This window comes from Schistocerca americana, chromosome 3, assembly GCF_021461395.2.
Source record: "Schistocerca americana isolate TAMUIC-IGC-003095 chromosome 3, iqSchAmer2.1, whole genome shotgun sequence".
In the NCBI taxonomy this organism is placed as follows: Eukaryota; Metazoa; Arthropoda; class Insecta; order Orthoptera; family Acrididae; genus Schistocerca; species Schistocerca americana.
In genome coordinates this window covers 584,566,397-584,586,913 of record NC_060121.1, presented here as the reverse complement: position 1 = coordinate 584,586,913, position 20,517 = coordinate 584,566,397, and the positions used below count along the sequence as shown (strand labels likewise).

At 41.5% G+C, this 20,517-nt stretch overlaps 1 protein-coding gene across 1 annotated transcript in view; it reads left to right on the top strand.

Moving 5' to 3' along the window:
• Positions 1–977: 977 nt before the first annotated feature.
• Positions 978–20,517, top strand: part of LOC124605150 (protein cueball) — a 160,407-nt gene continuing 140,867 nt past the window's right edge. The window contains exon 1 of the mRNA XM_047136630.1: positions 978–1,142. Coding sequence (XP_046992586.1) covers positions 1,082–1,142 — 61 coding nt within the window. The 5' untranslated portion in view covers positions 978–1,081. The remainder of the gene's footprint in view (positions 1,143–20,517) is intronic.

The following is a 20,517-nucleotide window of genomic DNA, read 5'->3' as shown; positions in this document are numbered from 1 at the left end:
AAATGTCGGCTGTCAACCTTGCGCATTAGTAGGACCGCAGAGTCAAACGATGTAAAGAAGTGTGCTTGGCAATAAAATATTCGATACAAAACAATTACATCTTGTATCTTCTGCAACATATTAGCTCTTATTATTTACCGTTCCCAACAAAAATGTCAATAAAAACACAACCTTAACCTCAACGCACGTCAAAACAACAGGTGCCATACTTATTTTGAAGGGCAGTTTAAATTGCTGCAACAGAGGTTGTGCCGTAGAAATGGTAAATCACAATTAAGAAAGTGTTATAGATAATCATACCTCTCGAACAGCGGTGGACAGAGTAACATACACAAATACAAGTTCATGAAAATAATAATCACTAACAACAAACACTACCAAAACGTGGGCGCTATCGATTATTCAAACATGTATTTGCAGGGTGACCACCATTCAGTAACTAAAAGCAGCTGCCTAGTATTTCTGGTTAGGACGCGCCGTTCGTACAGCATTTCATATGGACCTCCTAAGCTACATTCTATGATTTCACATCTATAACTGTTTTACATGTGTTCAGATGATGTATACTAAATAGCAGTAAAATAACTATCGCTAAGAAACATGATTTTTCCCTTCAAATTCTGATACTATCATTAAATAAAATGTTTGAAGATTGCCCATTTTGTAGATAGTAGTGACTATGAATACTTGTAGAATCCAAGTCGACTTTCCTTTTGATCAATACTTACTAAATTTCCTTAAGGACTAAAATTAAACGTAATTTTTACGGTATAGATTTTGATGCTTCTCATTGATTTCATTCTTCCTAGTTGAGGTAGTGTGCTGTTTTCCTTTAAAATACGAGTAGTCATTCTCGACGAATCAATTTCTTTCCTGCGCACCTTGCGGCGACACGGTTGCCATCTAGCGGCCAGATGCAGACCTACTTATACTACTACTGCGGTGCGCTCTCCTCAAAGCTCACAGCGTCTGTATGCTTCTCTGCGTGTTGTAGTATCTTTGGCTCGTCTGCGCAGTCGCATGTGTTGGTAGGGGAGTTTGCCGCTCAGCAACGTGCCGGAACAGCAGACAGCACTCAAAAATGAAGAAAATACTAGTATTTCTGACTGTGATTCTTGTGTCTGAGAGGTCTGATTGTTGGGGTAAGCTAAGAACAATTATTTTTTGTTGTATAATGGTCTGTTTTCTTTTTCTTCATTAATAAACACGGAGTAATGTAGAAAGTGGGTTCTGCCATCGCAGTTCTTGCCGTCGTCACGTAGGCCCAATGACTCCGATAAATTATGTAACTGAGCACACGCTGCTTGTCATCGCCGGCCGGCTATTAAGTTGTAAAGCACAGATTGAATAATCAGTATTTGTGCAGCCTGACAAAAATAATTTTTATAATCATAATTCATTTTATAGGAATAAAATCTTGCATACGAAGTAACATATCGCATCGTTCGGGAAGATTCATAGTGTGCCGGACGATTTGGCCTACATTATAACGGTTAAATGTTGTGGAAACTAGGTAATCTCCACGAACCAACGCTCTGGTATTTATAAATTAATTGGGACGTGCTGTAAATCCTCAAGTGACATTTTCGTGTTAATTTTTTTTCTTGTAAATCTTAACTCTAGCGGACAATAGTACCTTGATTCCGTTTGTACGTAACTGTTGTAGTATATTAATTCACTCAGTAAATTAAAAGAACTATATTCGTTAACGCAGGTGCAATGAAAAAATTGCACTGTTATTTCATTTCTGGAACAGGGCAGTAATGTGCTGGTTTGCCCATAATGTAACCTTGGATAAACTTCCTTTTTGTAGTAAATACATGTAGCAGTTATGGCTTTGTTGTTCATGTGCTGCCTCATACAGTGCATATGACATATCTTAATTCAGCTTTCAGAAATAACAGCTCAAGTTAACCATTGGCGCACGTTCGCATACATTCAGCTCTTCACTATATTTCTAGAAATGATCGTGGTTACGGTGTAAATGGTTGATACGTGTACAACAGTTTGAAATTGAAACAATTCTGACTTAACAAATACGGGGATAATCTTTTAATACTTACCTAGACTGCATACTGTGCATGCATGTGTAAATAGTAACAGCTCTTTACTCGTCAATTCGACAACTTTTGAATCTATTTATTTGGCTAAAACTTTTGCTCCTGTGCCTATAAATAGCCAATGAATGTCTGATCTCACAAATTTTTATTAGCATATTATTTATCCTACATGTGCGTGATTTCAGCGGAAATGGATGGTTGATATTCACATAAAACGTCATTCTTCAATAAGTATTTGCAAGCGCACCTGTTGATTCATTTCCTTCCGCAAACGAGGTTTGCAGTTCATGGATAGTAGCGGAATTGTCATTGTATTTGTAGTTTCTTTGTAAAAATCGAATTTCTCACATTCTTGCTATTGTTTGTTTTTAGATTGTTTTCCGTGTTCCGTGAGGATGCAACTTCGTTATAATAGCGATAACAGTTTAATCCCCTTCTTGATTAGTTTTCAAGCTATGTCATCCATCAAAACCCTCAATTCCGATACATTTCATGTAGTTTCCCTTGCAAGGTTACATGTTTAGAGTGAACTATTTTGCGCTCTTTATTTAATCATCGCATTGTTAAACACGTTGGAATTTTTTTTTTTTTATTTCATTCGGACGGGATCCTCTAGCGACTGTAGTTCTGCCATGTGAATAGTTTTTGAACTTAAACTGAATTTATTTGCCATTATAGTAAACAAAACACAACATCTCTTCAGTGCCCTCGAATGGTTTTATACATGAACAACGATAAGGGAGTCAGCAATTGGAAAAACTGCGATGACTGCTTAAGTAATAGGATCGTAGACCTTTTTGAAGCGTTACGCACAGCTACCCATTTTCAGCCCATTGCATTTCTCTCTCAAAACAACAGTACCTGGAACTCCTGTTATTTTCAGAAGCAATGAAACCTTCAAAAGCCATATTTTTGTATATAGCATAAACCACAGCAGGTTGCCTGGCAGTGGGCGCTTCAGCTGTACACTGGGTCTTCCCTTCCGTGTGCAAAATGATCATGGAAATAACGTATCCTGTAATTAACTGTCTCCGAAGTTTATAAATTGACTTACTCGGAGTGGCCACATTTTTTGTTTGTTTTTTTTTTCTAGGGGAAAGGTCTTTGGGTACAGGTTTTCACCACTTCTGCTTCGCCATCTTCAGGGAAAGAGTATCTGTTGCACTTCATCGTTTACACTCATTGTACTTGCAAGTGTATTGTGGTACAGTTGCAGCCCCCATCCCCCCCCCCCCTTTCCCAATCCCCGCAGTAGTGCCAGATATTTTGTAGAAGCGTTTTATAAACCACGTCTTTCTTCTGTGAATTGTAATTTCCCACCATCACTCTTCCATTTACGTTACCCACGACTACATCTTTATGATTAAGGGGCTACTATTACATACACTGATAACCGATGTAGTGTCTACACACCTTTTTTTACTTCCTTCATGGGGTGCACATTGATATTTTTGTTTACAGTAAGATAGATGTTGGGAAAATTGTTTCTGGAGTTAACTTTTGGGGCAGGGGAGGATGCTTAATGGTTTACAGTTTAAGAAGCAACGTTTTGCGACTTCGCCATGTTCGTTAGAGCGAGGCCATATCGGCTTGTATTTGGAGCGATCGTGGTCTTTCTTCCCAAATTGCAATTTCCTGTCGTTTCACCATTTTTTGAACCCTGCGGCGTTTCTGCCTCGTCTCGAAGGAATGAGTGGAAGAGACTCACTCCGTTCCTTCTCAACCTCAGTTTCGTAACAACAAATACCCATCTACGGCGATCTCTCAACCAACGATGCATTGAAAAGTAACAACAAAAACAAATGCCACGGACAGCAAGAGTAAACGTCAATGTGTGGTACTTGCTCGTGGAGTCATGTTGCGGCTGCTGCTGCGACCGAACTGCGCTTTCACTGTTGCTTCGCTTTCACGAGATTTCCGTTCCCCGACTGGGGTATTGGCAAAATCACCTGGCATATCTTAAAACATCTCCTTTACGATCGGGCTCCCCCTAGAGGCGGAACATAACGATAGTGAAGACGCATTTTAACGTCTTCCATCCATGCTTCTAGCCACGGGGCGTCTGTGACTACGATGATTGCATGTTCAATATATACTGAAGACCACACATGACTTGACCCAGACAAAAGAAAAATCATACCTGGGTCTACGGCGAGGTTCGAATAGGTGTCTCTCAAGCCTGTCTAAAAAGAAAATTAGCCCTCTGTAACGGCAAATCACTCGATTATCAGAATTGGAGACCACAGGATCGTCGGAAGAAATCTACTAGTAAACATAGACCTTAATTTGAGGGAGAAATTTCTGAGTACGTTTGGAGCACAGCATTATATGGTAGTCAATCGTGGACTGTGGGAAAATTGCAAAACGAAGAGGATTGAAGCGTGTGTTTTCCACAAAGTCGAAGAGGAATGCATGGAACACACTGACAAGAATAATGCACAAAATAATAGGAAATGTGTTAAATGAGATCGGAGAGTAACATAAATCTTACGACAGGCAGCTATAGAGGGTAAAATGTGGGGTATATATTATATATCCAACAAATAATTGCGGACGTTGAGTCGTAAGTGCCACTCAGAGATGAAGCAGTTGGCACCGGACAGGAATTCGCGGCGGACGGCATAATACTCGGCAGAAGACTGGTGACACAAAAGAGCAAAAAAAGTATGCGGAGTTCTGCATGCGGGCGATAAAAGTGAAGCATTAGCAGGTTTTGGCAACAGTTGGTCTTTGAAGCAGTTTTTTTCTTCTCGTCGATTATCAGGACCAATGGAAAATATAATGTAGTGCACGTCCTCGATTTTTCTGATGCGCTAATTTAACTCAGCGTCTTCTCAAACAGCTGGACATGGAGTTGCTCCGATGCATTCTCTCACATCGTCCACAGTGATAGCTCCGCGATTTGCCACTTCATTGTTCAGGACGATTTCGCGGGCGTATACGAGGGCCCTTCGGAGATAAAAAAAAAATTATGGACCGAAGATTGTTTCTTGCGTATCTGAGAAGAGGAAATTACACCTCGGCTATAATATAGATGAAGTTGTTTGATTTCCGTTTGATAATAAACGTAGAAGATATTAAACGTGTTTGCATTTTGTTGATTACTAACAAGTCGAAAGAATACTGATCTCATTCTAAACTATGAAATCTGTGAGAGGGTTTTTCAGATTGTTAGCGATAGTTACGAAGTTCTCTGCAACTACTGAAGCACGTTAGTGAAGTACAGCCATCTCTATTCCATGTGAATCTTGTTGTGTCTGCATCAATAATCTGCGAGCCAACTGACGGAATGTGGCGGGGAGTGCTTCTGGAACTATTATCTGTGTCTCCCTTTCCTGCTACATTAGCGTGTGGCTAATGGAAAAAATGATTCTTAGTAAGCTTCTGTGTAAGCTCTAATTTGTCGGATTTTCTAGTTGTGGTTATTTCACGAGGTACATGTGGGACGACTCTTGCTGGAAAGTACTCTCGGAATTTCAACAGCAACACTCCGTGATGCACAACGCCTCTTCGTAGCCACTGCCAGTGGAGTTTGTTGAACATCTGTGACACTCTCGCGCGGTCTAAACAATTCTTTCTCTTTCTCTCTCTCTCTCTCTCTCTCTCTCTCTCTCTCTCTCTCTCTCTCTCTCTCTCTCTCTCTCTCTCTCTCTGTGTGTGTGTGTGTGTGTGTGTGTGTGTGTGTGTGTGTGTGTGTGTGTGTGTGTGTGTGTGTCAACCCTGCCTGGTAGGGGTCCCTTTTAAGATGCAAGTGCTGTTAATCGTATAAGAAACAAGAAATGTCTACAATAACAATCGTCACATGAGATGTATTCGCAGTTGCGAATATGGACAGTCATCAGCTCTGTCATGGAATGACAGTGAAAATTTGTGCCGGACCAGGACTCGAACCCGGATTTCGCGTTTATCGCGAGAGGTCACCTTACCATTAGGCTATCCGAGCACGCTTCACGGCCAGACCCCAAACATCCATATGTCGTCAACCATTTGTCTGCGTCTCCAGTCATGCATCCGTTGTATATATTCCCGTACGGGGAAGACATTTTAATTGAAAGTCGTTTGTCTGCTTTCGGCGGATAAATACGATATTGCAATGCAGGCATTGCAGTATCGTATATAACAATCTGTTTTTCACGGATAATGTACCAGCATCTAATGCTACTTCTACCGTTTATAAATCCTTTCCGCCATGCATCACCGTTTACGAAAGTTGGTACCGAAAGCGATTCTGAACGCACTCATGCTATCGATCTCTGCTCCCACTCCTCTTCAAGTACACCGTTTGCGTACTTCCCTTCAGCATTTCAAGAGATGTACAGATATTTCCACTCTGACAAGAGACCTGGAATTAATCATCTCTTCGAGAGCGCAAGTGCTTCAGCGTATGCGTTGTGTGGTTGAAGCAGCTTGGGACAGGTAATAACGTAAACTTTCAGCCATCGTTACGCTCGAGTATCCGACTGACATAGTGACACGCTTTTTACTTTGTTGTACTGTGTGAGTATTGGGAGTTAAGGAAACGTAATGACTACAGAGACTGGTTTAGCCTTTCCGATTATACCCTTTACGATATGAAGCCGGAAGACCAGCTAGTTTGTAAATTTCAGGTGACAGTACTAGATATGTTCACTATTGCGCCCAACGATTTTAGTTCCTTTTGCGTCATTTCAGCCCAAGTCTTCATTTTATCTGGACTGCTGGGTTACAGTGTATCATCTCCTTTTCCCTTGTGTGACCAAGCTCTGCTACCGTATATAGTCATACGGAACATTCATAGTAACGAAGTTGAAGTGAAAAGCTAGTTGCTGACCAGAAAATGAGCGTCGGAACTATACTGATTGTGATCGAAGCTCTTTCCTTGTCCGCGTTTGCTTCCTAATACGTAATAAGAAAATGCGATTCTACCTTGAGCAAACTAAATTTTTCTTCTTCTATTAGTCATACGCGTTTTGGAGAAGTTGCTCCATCTTCAGCGGTTTTTATGTACTATCTTATTATTACATATTGGTGTTCACAAGTCTGTTTGCGTTTGCAGCTCAGCCATAATTATTTCCTTCCAGTATGTAATTTTTTTGTAGCTCTCGCGTTTTCTTGCTTCTACGGGATGATTTAATGGAGCTTCCTAACACACACTGTTTCGATGTTTGTGTCGAAACCTGCACTCAGACAGCCTGCAGAAGCACGAAAGAGCGAGATATGCAAAAAATGACATACTGGAAGGTAGTAATTACAGCTGTGCTGCAAATGTCAGAGTTGTGAACACCGATATGTAATAAGATAATAATTAAAATCCACCGAAGATGAAGAAACTTCTCCGAAACAAGTAAGGGTAGTGGAACTGGAAAAAAAAATTGTTTGCTCAAGCCAGAACCACATTCCCTTATTACTGTGCGATATTTATCCTTTGCATTTATTCTATGGTTAACTAGATATACGGATATCAGACTGATTTTGTTTTTGATGGAGATAAGTTTGAGTTGACTTCTGTCAGGAGAGGAATGATTTCTGTAGTAAGTTGTATCTTAAATTGTGGAAAGAAATAAAAAGGCGAAGGAAGAGTTACGCCAAAGTTGTCTATGGAATTATTTGGATTCAAGAATTGAAAGACCAATAAATGCCTTCATCGCTCCATTGCTGGCGAGACTAAATTTCAGTTCTACGCATACTCATTTCACTAATTAGCTATAAAAGTTTCAGATCGATGCATGGTCGTGATAGGCAGACGCCATTTCATTGGACGAGCCTGCAGTAAACGGTCAGCTGTCGCCGCTACGAGAATCACTACCTCCATATAGGGGCACACCAGATGGCTAAAAAGAAAATTATCACTGGAATAATTTTATAATATTCCTTTCAATTTCATGTTACATAGGTTGTCTAACAAACCCGATGGCGGTACCTTGTTAAACCGCTGAACCTTAATCGACAGCTTTGAAAACAATTGACACAAATGTGCAAAAGTTCGCTAACCTTTAATTTCAGCCAGTACAAACACATTAAAACCGCTTGGTATTTTTTAATTAAACTGAAGAGATTTTTCAGAGCAATTCCGCGGAAAACTTCACTATTACAAAGGTTATTTCTCGGCAGTATGCGAACGGAATAGTCCAGTGAGCACGGAATATGGACTTGGTGTAAACTAAATAACGCCGAAAGTAATGAGGAGTAGCAGAAATGAGAATAGCGATACACTTAACGTCAAAACTAGGGGCCACAGGCTCGCCACAAGAAGATTGTAGATATCAAACATAAGGGTGTAATCCAACGGCCGTAACTAATGTTCTCTTTTCCTGTACATTGAGAAAAGGAACGTTAATTTATTTAGAGATTTGGAGCAGTTGGCCTAATTACTATAAGGGCAGTGTAAGTAGGACATCAAGAACATACGTCTGAGCGAAGCAAATCCGGAGAATTATATTTGTGACGAATGAAAAGAAATTCTGAATTGTTTTGAGTGCATTTGCAATTCTATCCATTGATTTCAAAGAAATGCTTCTGAAGCTCCCGAAGAGAAGTAAAAAGCCGCTCTATTAACAAAGATATTACTTTCTCTCTCTCTCTCTCTCTCTCTCTCTCTCTCTCTCTCTCTCTCTCTCTCTTCGCTCCCCCCCCCCCCCCCTCCGCCCCTGTGGCCCGACCCAGCACCCCCACCCCCGACGCAGGTTTTCAGTAACTATGCTACACCGCTGAAGGCGAATGATGGGATTGTTCCTTTGAAATGGAAACGGCCGATTTTCTTGTCCATCCATTCCAAATAGCAGCTTGCGCCTCGTCTCGAATGAGCTCATCACCGACGGACGCGAGCAACCTTTCCAGACAATGTAAACACTGCTTACTGACCTGGTTAGCAACCAGAAGATTTTAGTGGTTGCACTCGTCTCGAACTCCTTCATACGCACACAGGGTAACACACCTATAAATGGCACATGGCTTTCACCTCTTCTCGTGGTTATAGAAAATCCCAGTTTTATAGACCTAATCGTCCGGATTCCACGTTAAACTGTTGTTATCCCTCTAACAGGATGGCTCAACCAGTCTTCACGTCTGAAGAAGGAAAGAGCGTAGAACTTCGAATAGAACCGTACCTAGCACTGTAGTTTCAAAGTTGAGAAAGAATTGTTGCCATTTTATTTGTTTATTTTCTGACGGCATAACCCGGCTACTGTAGTCATTCTCAGTTGCCTGTCCTTCAAGCAGTAACTGTTCGCCTAGACGCACGTTGGAACAAAGGTGACGGCAAGGTAGGGCGACGTAGTGCGTGGTCGTCTTGAAACGGTTCTAGGCGCTCAGTCCGGAACCGCGCGACTGCTACGGTCGCAGGTTCGAATCCTGCCTCGGGCATGGATGTGTGTGATGTCCTTAGGTTAGTTAGGTTTAAGTGGTTCTAATTTCTAGGGGACTGATGACCACAGAAGTTAAGTCCCATAGTGCTCAGAGCCATTTGAACCGTTTTCGTCTTGAAACATACGGCGGGTTTCTGCACAGTAACAAGAGTTGCGGCTGGTCAGCACACTAGCGCGCCTGCACCACTTTGCGTTCCAGGCGCAGATTACTGCGCGCGTGTCACGTACTTTGGTAAAGTGAAGCACCTCTCTGGGCATTCAGTGTACTTCGTTGTCGGCCTTCAAGAATCCGAAACTCTCGGTCTTACGATGCTCCAGTTCCACTCCATTTTCACACACACACACACCACGGTAATCAAGAAATTTTTGTTTCTCTTCACAGCCGAAGCAAAAACCGCCGGACTGCACGTCAGCTCAGCATAAAATTACGGCCACACGATGCGTCTGAGTTATTGTCTGTAGCTCAAATTAGCTTCAGGAATTTGCATTTTATCATTATCTGGATCGTGTCCAAAAGCCACAGATGTGAAGTGGGCGTTATTGGTAGAGCACCTTCACTACTTTTCCCCCAAATATTCAAATTTTTTTGTAACAACCGTATCTTACTGCTTCGTGGACTGCGTTGTACTACCTAAATTGTATCGTATTTGCAAGATACACAGAAGGTCCCTTATGGCTTGATGAGAGCACAATGAAATAGGAAATTGTTTCCTACTGTGCGCATTAGTAATTCTGCCGCTTTTAGATGAAGTGATCAACAGCGTCATCGTCATATCAAAGCTGCAGGTGTTTTGCACTCGTATAAAGAAACATTTAAACGTAAATATTAATTACGAATGATCGCTGCGGCTCCCATTGAAGTAGTTGCGTTCAGGTACAATACACTGGCTGAAAACCGGTGTATTCCAGAAATGTTGTAAAATAGTGGTCTGCGATTTAGCTGCTAGGAGTTTTTTCCTCTTCTATTCACAAATTGGTATTTGGATTTCTGCGTCGGCGCTAGAGAAGAGTTGCAGCATAGATTGATAGTTGAGGACGTCACAGCTGCTTCTCAAGCGAATTTTTAATCACAAGACAGTATTACCAGTGTTGGAATGTAGAACAGGCTATTATGGTGAAACTGTCTCGTTTATCACGACGTTTGTTATAACTGAGCGCAATGACTTAATGAGTAGAACATGCAGCTCTACGAGCAAATACAGCAGCGTGAGCATTTGGAGGCATATCGCTGGCGTTCGCACGTATTGTAAGCATGACTCGGGGGATTTGAGGAGGTAGACCACGTAGGTGAGAGCGCGGAGGAGGGGGGAAGGTGAGGGCGTGTTCCACATCAGCGTATGCTACGCTGTGAGGTAACTAATAATCCGTCTGTGCAAAACAGCGCGTTTACTCACGGCACAGACCTGGTGGGATAACAATTGCGGTACTTGCAACCAGTGCAGACACTCGCATATCGCTTGGTAAATGAGACCTGCTTTTCTAGAATAAATAACTAGATAAATGGCACATAACTGCAGCAATAAAAATTCATCTTTTAATGGAAAAGTTGGTAGTTCAGTGCGTGTATATAACGCATGTGGGTTGAGTTTCTAAATTTCCTCTCGTCAGTTTGTTCTCGCTACTGACGTGACTGCATTAACGCTCACAAAAGGAAAACAGCATCTTATTTTCTTTTTAGAATGAAAACGCAGGAAGCAGTTATTAGTGCCTTAAACCGGGATCACTTTGCCACAATTTCTGCCTGCCTTTTTATGTCTGGGGAAAAACGGCGAAGGATAGTATTTCTAAGACTTCCACCATGAATAAGTTACTAAACAAAAACGTCATGTCTGTTGCTGTGGTATCACAAAAAACGTGGGCCACTGTTACCTGCACTGGGGGCTACTTTAACCCACCCAGCCATTTCTTCATGAAAAATTGATATTATAATGATGGGACGAAGTAAACTCGATCAATTTCTGTAGAATAGACATTTGGGAGCATGAGGAACAAATAAAACACTTAAGTTTAATGGTAACGGCAGGAAATATTTTACGTCGTTCAGAAAGTGTTGTGGTATATATAAAAATGCGGTACATTTCATCAACAGACTAATTTTCAAGTTACATGATACACTATTACGTGTTACACTATTTGCAAAGATAGTGTATGTTAAGGATACTCTGCAGTACGTATGTAAGCCTTATTACACAAATTACTGAAGCTCTGTTACTTAACAGTAGCCGCGTTTTGTTGTGTTGAACTGATATTTCTTATCAACTCCTCCCAAGAACAAAATAGTTTAACTCTTTATTCTGACCATTAGCATTTGGACTTCGTCTTTGCCATACAGTTCGCTTTAGCACCCCCATCTCTAACATCGTCCCGAATTCTGGAACATTCTTCTTCGTCCTATAAAACTGTAGCATATTGTCCAGCTGCTAATTTATCTTTCAACATTTTGTGGTGCCGGACACCATCAGTGTAGTACCACTTCATCTTCGTTTTGGGATTACTTTGGCCCGGGCCAAAGCGTAACTGATGTGGTCCTTCCAATCGGAAGGTATTGTGGCGTAATAGCTGTTAAAATATCGATGATCAGCATTCAGTCCAGTGTTTCGAACACAGCATTTTTTTCTAGGAACTCTAACCTTCTTGATCATTCTTCACTTAATGTAAATGCATACCGCCTTGCTTTACTTAATGTTAATGATTTAATTTTAGCGGAAAAATAATTACAGCTTTTTCCAGCTAGTGAGGCAAAGTTACGTACAAAGGGCCAAAGGAGCCCCAGTTTACGATATTGGGAATGTTAAACAACTATACTGATATGACATAAGGCGTGCTGCCGGCTATGTTTTATCGTAAACTTTCGTATTAGTTGGTCGAAGAATATCTGTTAGAACCTAAACCATGCGTCAGTGTAGGAAACGGGCAAGATTCCAGCCTGTCGCCGTGACCTTAGCGAGCGAGTAAACACTCCCACCTCCTCCCCCCCCCCCCCCCCCACTCCATCCGTTTCTCCCATTAGTGCCGTTCTACGCGCTCACACGCAGAGGCTTTGGAGCACACCTGCATGTACATCTGCGAATACACCGTTCGCCCAAAAGTTTCGAGACTGATTTTATTCCTGGCGTGTAAACGACGTCACCACGGTAGCAGTTTGAACTACCAACTGTAAGCAAAAACTGTGCATTCGAGCAGGCACATGCCGTAACAGTTATCTAAAAGGCTACGTGCAGAAACGCGTTTTTTTTGCGGGTGGGGAGGGGGGGGGGGGGCGGGGTCCCTTGGTGGTGCTCGGTTCCTATTTGAGCAACATGGGGTAAAAAGTTTTCGATTGAGCCTAGTAACCAGGATCAGCGGCTTTTTGTACAGCCATTCAGACATTTGTCTCAATGTAGCTATGTTAGAGTATATTAAGCAAGGATTGAAAGACGAACCGGGGCTGGCTCCCAGACAAATTGCCCGAATCGATTAATTCCTTTGGCGAAAAATTTTATTGGGCTCAAATTAATGTTTAGCTCATGGCAAAATCTGTATGTACACCTTTAGGACTTTACGTAAACAAATGCAAAAAACAACTTTTTTCTTGAAGGTTTCTGAAGCGCGCCTCTTCTGTACTTTAAACTTGTACGAATCGGCTCTAACCTTGCGCGAAGGTAGCGAAATGAATAAATTTAAAACGAATTTTTATCTAATAATCTTCATCCGCTGTCGAGATTCGATGGCTTAAAGACAAGCTAACTGTAGCATGTTAAATTCGTTCTTATGTCAACTGAATGCACGGAAGCGGTTTAAAATGAACCAGATAAATGAAAAATGCCTTCTCACAATAACATTGATAACTCGCTTTCAAAAATCTAGCTTCATTCGGATTTTACATGCGAAAAACACAATTTTGTGAGTTTTTTACGCGCTCCTCTCCTGTGTTTACAACTTGTGCTTGTCTGTTTGAATTTTGTAAGAAAGTAGGCACACATGTAATTGTCGTCCTGTTGTTTTGTGAAAGCTTTATCCGGTACCACGATATAAGCAACATCTTCAGAATGACAATAAAAATGCTTTACAGGATCAGTCGTCGCCAGAGTGAACAAAAATTTAAATCTTTTGCCAAGTTACGGCGGTCTAATGTCAAAATTATGGAAGAGTAAGTAAAAGGAAAAACCGGAATGAAAAATCCTCCTGTCACAGCACAAAAAAGACAAATACGTCCTGGACAGAGTTAGGGATTTAAAAGAAGTGAACTGTCTTTTCGAATTATGTGCAGCTTCAAACACATTTAAATCAAAACATCTTGACATATCCGCGACTGGTTACAAGTTAACCCTACTTACCAAACACAGTGAGCTCTCTTAGCTCCAAAGTGTTTGCACACCTGCAACTTGCAAATAATAGGCGAAAAGCCTTGATCCTGTGCTCAAAATCCAGAAGATATGCCAGCCGTAGTGAACAGTGTGAAGAGCATACATGTAGTGGCTATAAACGTTTTTCTACGCAGATAAAAATTTCTGGGGGTGGATTTATTCCTGGAGAGAGGGGGAGGGGGGGCGGGCGGACAACGCGAAAACAATTGTTTTCATTTTTGGTTGGGACTTGATTTTTTTTTTTTTTTGATTTTTTTCTGAGGGGAACAGTTCTCCCCCAAATCCTCTACCTACTATGTTTATGTTGAGAGATCTAAGAACAAATAGACACAAATATAATTATGTGCTTGTAGAGAGTGGGATGCATCTACAGTAGGAAGTATCCCAGAGTGGGGATGCATGCATCTGAAAATTTAATAAGTTGGTCAATTGCACGACTTAAGAAATGCTATTTTGGACGACATGATGGCATGTGTCATGTTATACGACTTGACATCATATGTCATGTTACATTGCTTGACACGATGCACTATATATGACATGACATGACATGACATGGGTACTAATACTAACAGCCGGCCGCTGTGGCCGAGCGGTTCTAGGCGCTTCAGTCCGGAACCGCGCTGCTGCTACGGTCGCAGGTTCGAATCCTGCCTCGGGCATGGATGTGTGTGATGTCCTTAGGTTAGTTCGGTTTAAGTAGTTCTAAGTTCTAGGCGACTGATGACCTCAGATGTCAAGTCCCATAGTGCTAAGAGTCATTTGAACCATTTTTTTTGAGCTAATGCTAACAAGCAAAAAAAAGCGCGAATATGCCCCTGTTTTGAGTGAATTGCTTTTGAAACTGCCACATCGGTCTAAAAGCTAGTTCTCTTCTTTTACATCCCAACTCAGCCCAAGACACATTCGTATGTTTTGTGCTATGACAGGAACATTTTTCATTCTGGTATGTACTGTGTCAACGTTGTTGAGTCACTAATCGCACTTCAGAAGCATCTGTAAATAAAGTGTTCGACGTTCTCCAGATTGGATTGAAAAAGAAAAAAAGTGTGTGCGAAGTTAGTTCCACACACCTTGAATACCGAACAGAAACAGTGACTGTAGACGCCTGTTGCGAGTTGATCGAAATGCAAAAATTTTCTGGGATAAATCAGCACGGGTGACGAGAGACTTCGAGTTATTCTCGATTACCTACCACAAAACTACAAAGACCAGATATTCACATGAAAGGTAAACTATTTGACCATGTAAGTCATCTCAAAGGATGACCTTTCTCACCGTTTCACATGGGTGAGAACGTTCTGTACCTCGTACGTAACTTTTACATATCTTGTATTAATCCAGAACAGCAATTTCGAGCTACTGTACTGTACATTGCATGGCGAAGGGTACACAGTATTAATATTGTTGTGTTGTGGTCTGCAGTCCAGAGACTGGTTTGATGCAGCTCTCCATGCTACTCTATCCTGTGCAAGCTTCTTCATCTCCCAGTAAATACTGCAACCTACATCCTTCTGAATCTGTTTAGTGTATTCATCTCTTGGTCTCCCTCTACGACATTTACCCTCCACGCTGCCCTCAGATACTAAATTGGTGATCCCTTGATGTCTCAGAATATGCCCTACCAACCTATCCCTTCTTCTAGTCAAGTTGTGCCACAAATTTCTCTTCTCTCCAATTCTATTCAGTACCTCCTCGTTAGTTACGTGATCTACCTATCTAATCTTCAGCATTCTTCTGTAGCACCACATTTCGAAAGCTTCTATTCTCGTCTTGTCCAAACTAGTTATCGTCCATGTTTCACTTCCATACATGGCTACACTCCATACAAATACTTTCAGAAATGACTTCCTGACACTTAAATCTATACTCGATGTTAACAAATTTCTCTTCTTCAGAAACGCTTTCCTTGCCATTGCCAGTACACATTTTATATCCTCTCTACTTCGACCATCATTAGTTGTTTTGCTCCCCAAATATCAAAACTCATTTACTACTTTAAGCGTCTCATTTCCTAATCTAATTCCCGCAGCATCACCCGATTTAATTCGACTACATTCCATTATCCTCGTTTTGCTTTTGTTGATGTTCATCTTATATCCTCCTTTCAAGACACTGTCCATTCCGTTCAAATGGCTGGCATATACCTTTTCATTTGTCTTAATCTCCCTGTTTTCTTGATCCCTACGCGAGAGATACCGTACAGTAGTGGTAGTCGGGACGGGCTTTTGAAGCTCTGTACTCGGCAGCACGATTGCCTTGTTCCACCTATCTCAGTGATTCCACGTCGGTAAAACACTACAGCAGAATCGATAAAATTGGAAACCACTGTTTAAGGAGATAACTGTGCGCTACCAATAACAAATTCAGTGGAAAGAATGTGTTCTGAGAATGCCAGAGACAAGTATACTGAAGCAAATAGCACTGCAGGAAGAGGCTCCGTGAAGTACCAAGGGCACTGTAATGATATTGGTACACGGAGATCCGAACATAAACGAGGCAAAAGGAAAAAAGACTGAAATAATCTGTCCTGGTTTTTTATTTTTTTTTTTTTTAATTCTTTGGCCAGTGAAGCTAGCAGCTTCAGGTGATTTTGTAACAGCGCCCAAACAGCACACAAGACGTTTAATAAAACAATGTCACGCTGCGACGCCATGTATGGTGTAGGTAGAGCGTTGAATATTTTTCTTTCAGTGCATTATTGACCCTTACGAAACGCTGACTTAATTTTTTGAAAAAGATAAAACAGTGACAATTCTTGGCTTGTAGATTCTCTCCACTACATCACCTTTATGTTGGCAGACGTGCAGCAGAAACTGTTGCACGGCAGTGTCCATACATCGGTCTGTGCTTACAGAGTGCAGTTACGTAAGTCGACATCAACATGACGCTGCAGTGCGTGGGTTACAAGCGGCAGTATTGTGTTCCATACTGCGGTGTCATATGAAGGGAAATTTTGTCTACGAACTTACTCGGACGGGAAATATGGTAAAGGGGAACAGTGTCGTATACTTTCTCTTTTTGTTGCTGGCACAAGAATAATTTCAATTACTGCTGAGTTTCATTATTAAGAATATTACTAACTTATAGCTATAATATACTCCCAGCGGAAATACGGCTGTTGCTCGGTATCGCAAGGAGTTGCGACAACAAATTCTTCTATTCTTCTTGTGGATTATGTTCCGATGACTAAATCGTTGTCGAGACACCATCACCACAGGAACTTGTTACTAAAATTAAAGTGCAAAGATAATAGTACAGCACTTCACCATTTCGTCATTGTTTCTACAATATTTGTTATGTACGCAATAACTGTGGATTTAGTGTGGGTTAATGATAACAGTACGGACTCACAGCCTACTGACTAGCGAGGCCATTGATAGAGTGCAGTGAACTCTAGTCAGGAAGTACCTCGGTTTGAATCCCTATCCGGTCATCTGAATTTGTTTTCCTGAGGTTTCCAAATGTTGATTCCATATCAATTGAAGACATAAAGTCTGAAAAGGAGTGCGTGATCATATTTTTGCCACTTTATTTTACAGATCTGTCTTGATAAAGACGCATCTGTAAAATAAAACGCTGACTACTGTAGTTCTCTCTTCCCTTCCTGTAACATAGTAGGAAAATTCATTTTTTTTCTAGGTCTTATTCGAACGGGAGGAGGAGGGCTAAACGTGATTCCTTTTCTCATCTAATAATTTACAAAGTTCATTGTATGTACTCGTTCTGTCTGTACGTTCCACATCTTGTGTACCACAGGATCGATTTCAGCTGGGCAGCGCGGGGTTACCCGTGTGGTTTAGGGCGCATTGCCATGGTTCGCGCTGCTCGGCCCACACCGCCGGAGGTTCGAGTTCTCCCTCGGGGGGGGGGGGGGGGGGCGCTTGTGTGTGTGTGTGTGTGTGTGTGTGTGTGTGTGTGTGTGTGTGTGTGTGTGTGTGTGTGTGTGTTGTCCTTAGCGTAAGTTAAGTTAGATAAAGTAGTGTGTAAGCCTAGGGACCGATGACCTCAGCAACTTTGTCCCATAGGAACTTACCACACATTTCCAAAATTTCAGCCGATGTTGGTATATATCTGGCTTATTTGGAAAGAGGCACTGTGAGAATAAGAACCGCATACCACCTATAGCGATGGATGTGTGAGTGTAAAGGGCTTGACATAGAAGCGTGACTCAAAAACGTCTGGAACAGTTTCATCCAAATTTTGTGAATAAATGACTCATTGTTTGTAGAATTATTCGTTTAAAAGTACGTGGGGGTAATATAACCCTACAGTCCCTAGTGTGGTGGAGTTGTTGTGACAATTCGTAACATTTAAGAAATATCCGATAACAACCGATATCAGTTTAAAAGCTATTGTTTTTGGGATTTATTAAGGGCAGTATCGATGAAGTTTCCTCTTGTTGGGTTGGGGTTAGGGATGCAATGACAGTGACGTATCGCCTCTCGGTAACGCCTGGAACAATTTCTGCCGAACGTGGCACACTCTTCACTTGATACCTAGGAAAAAAATCCCTGTGGCAGTGATACATCCTTAGCACCCCCATAGCTGAGGATCAGGTGGAAAGGGATGAAATAAAAGCGTAACCGAATTGTAACGTGTAACACGGCGGTGTGAATGTAACTACGCTGGTGCGTGAGGAACAACGTGATGCAATCGAGTTTCGAATTCGAAAGTTCGTCCTCACAAGGGGGCACCCTCTCCTTCAGCGTGGCTGCGCCAGACTACACACGAGCGCTGCAACATCTGGAACAATCAGGCACCTTGGGTTCACTGTCATCCATCATCCTCCATACAGTCACGAATTGACGTCATCCCATTTTCATCTGTTTCCAAGGTGAAATTGCTGCTGCGTTAACAAGATCAGACACCCTAGAATGATGGTATCAACAAACTGCTCTATTGTTGGGAGAAATGCGTTCGTCGCCAGGATGATTTTGTTGACAAATAACTGTAGAGACGTGAAAAATAAAGATGTAGAATGTTAACAACATTTATTTTATTTAAAAAGCTGTAAGAGTTTTCAGATAGAAAACTCAAAGGCGTCATTTTTAGCAAGCCAATGTACTTAGTCACTAGGAGCTGCCTAATGCAAAACCTTTCCTATACACTATCGGTTGACGTTACTGATGAAAGGTGCCGTTAGGTCCCGGCCCTCGTCGCCGTGCTACTTGTGCTTCGGTAGTATGAACTGCGCGATGGTTCGACTCTTCTGGGGATCCATCAATAAAGAGATGCCCATCAGTTTCTTTTATTTTCATGTATTACAGGTAAAGCTTTGTTTCTCTAATGAAATAGGCACATCGTTGAAAACGTACTGACTTCCTTCATGTTTACGGCATATTTTGTCCTAGAGCCATGTTCAGCTGAATTCACCAAATGTTGGTCGTCAGTGCGCAAACAAAAACTCATTAGGAATGTTGGGAATGTCAAGAATTTCAGATTAATGTTTTGTTCGTCATAGTGTTAAGGCAGCCGAGCTACTTTCTGATCCGAACTAGGAAACTTTGGCTCTGAGCACTATGGGACTTAACAGCTGAGGTCATCAGTCCCCTAGAACTTAGAACCACTTAAACCTAACTAACTTAAGGACATCACACACATCCATGCCCGAGACAGGATTCGAACCTGCGACCGTAGCGGTCGCGCGGTTCCAGACTGTAGCGCCTATAACCGCTCGGCCACACCGGCCGGCAGGAAACGTTAGATACAAAGATATTATAATTAGGATGGTAACCATTTTTTGTGTATGTGAGCGAAATAAAAAAGCAGTCGGCAAAATCATAAAATGACACACAATTTTCGACGGCACCATCTTCCAAAGGAACTTCCGCAACAATATGAAAAAATAAGAGATTGCATGTCCAGCAGAAGCCATGGATTCGAAACTCGTAACAGCGCCATTTGGTCTTAAATAAATGGCCTAACTATCAGTGGCTAGTTTTTACTATAAACAGTAAGTAAATTACAAATTTGCAATAATTGTGACGTGGAATTCAGATGTGAGGATTCTCCAGCTAAGTGGTCCACTCATGAGATGAAATTAAGTGCAGTATTTTTACTTTCTAGGAGTAATATATATAAAGAAAGCTATTTTCCTCCGTAAGCTGTTACTCTCTATTAGTATAAAAATAAGTTGATGCAGACTCCAACCACTGTAAGAATACTCTTACCTGTTCGATCGTTTTTGTGTACTGCAAGCAGAAGTCTCGCTACGTTTCCGTGGGGAACACCCTATGTTACTTTCGTTTTCTTGAATTGTTCGCCGTTCTCTGAAGAGTACTGGGTACTGTTACTGAAACTCCAGTAACCCACGATTTTAAAGAAATGAGCTCCAATATGTAAAACAGCTCCTTAAGTCTGATTACAGTATTTTACAAATAAGAAGCATATCTGCTCGTGACTGTTTTGTAGATGTTGCGTGGATGAGTTGGTAGAGCGTGAGGTAGTCGTTCCAAAGGTCCTGCGTTCAAATCCCTCGGAAGACAGTTTTTCAGTCTTTTTAAGTAATTGTTTACATGTGAAACTTACTATGGAGAACATTTTCCTGATATGTAAGAGGACTTTCGGAGTCAGTAACAGTCTTCTTTTGGCCGTCTGTTTTTGCTTCGTTAGTTGAAAGTAGCTACCCTATAGAATACATTTGTATAGATAGGTGTGGTGTTCTTTCACATGCCCGACAGAACACCACACCTAACTATACAAATGTACTCTATAGGTTAGCTACTTTCAACTAACGAAACGAAAACAGACTGCCAAAAGAGCATT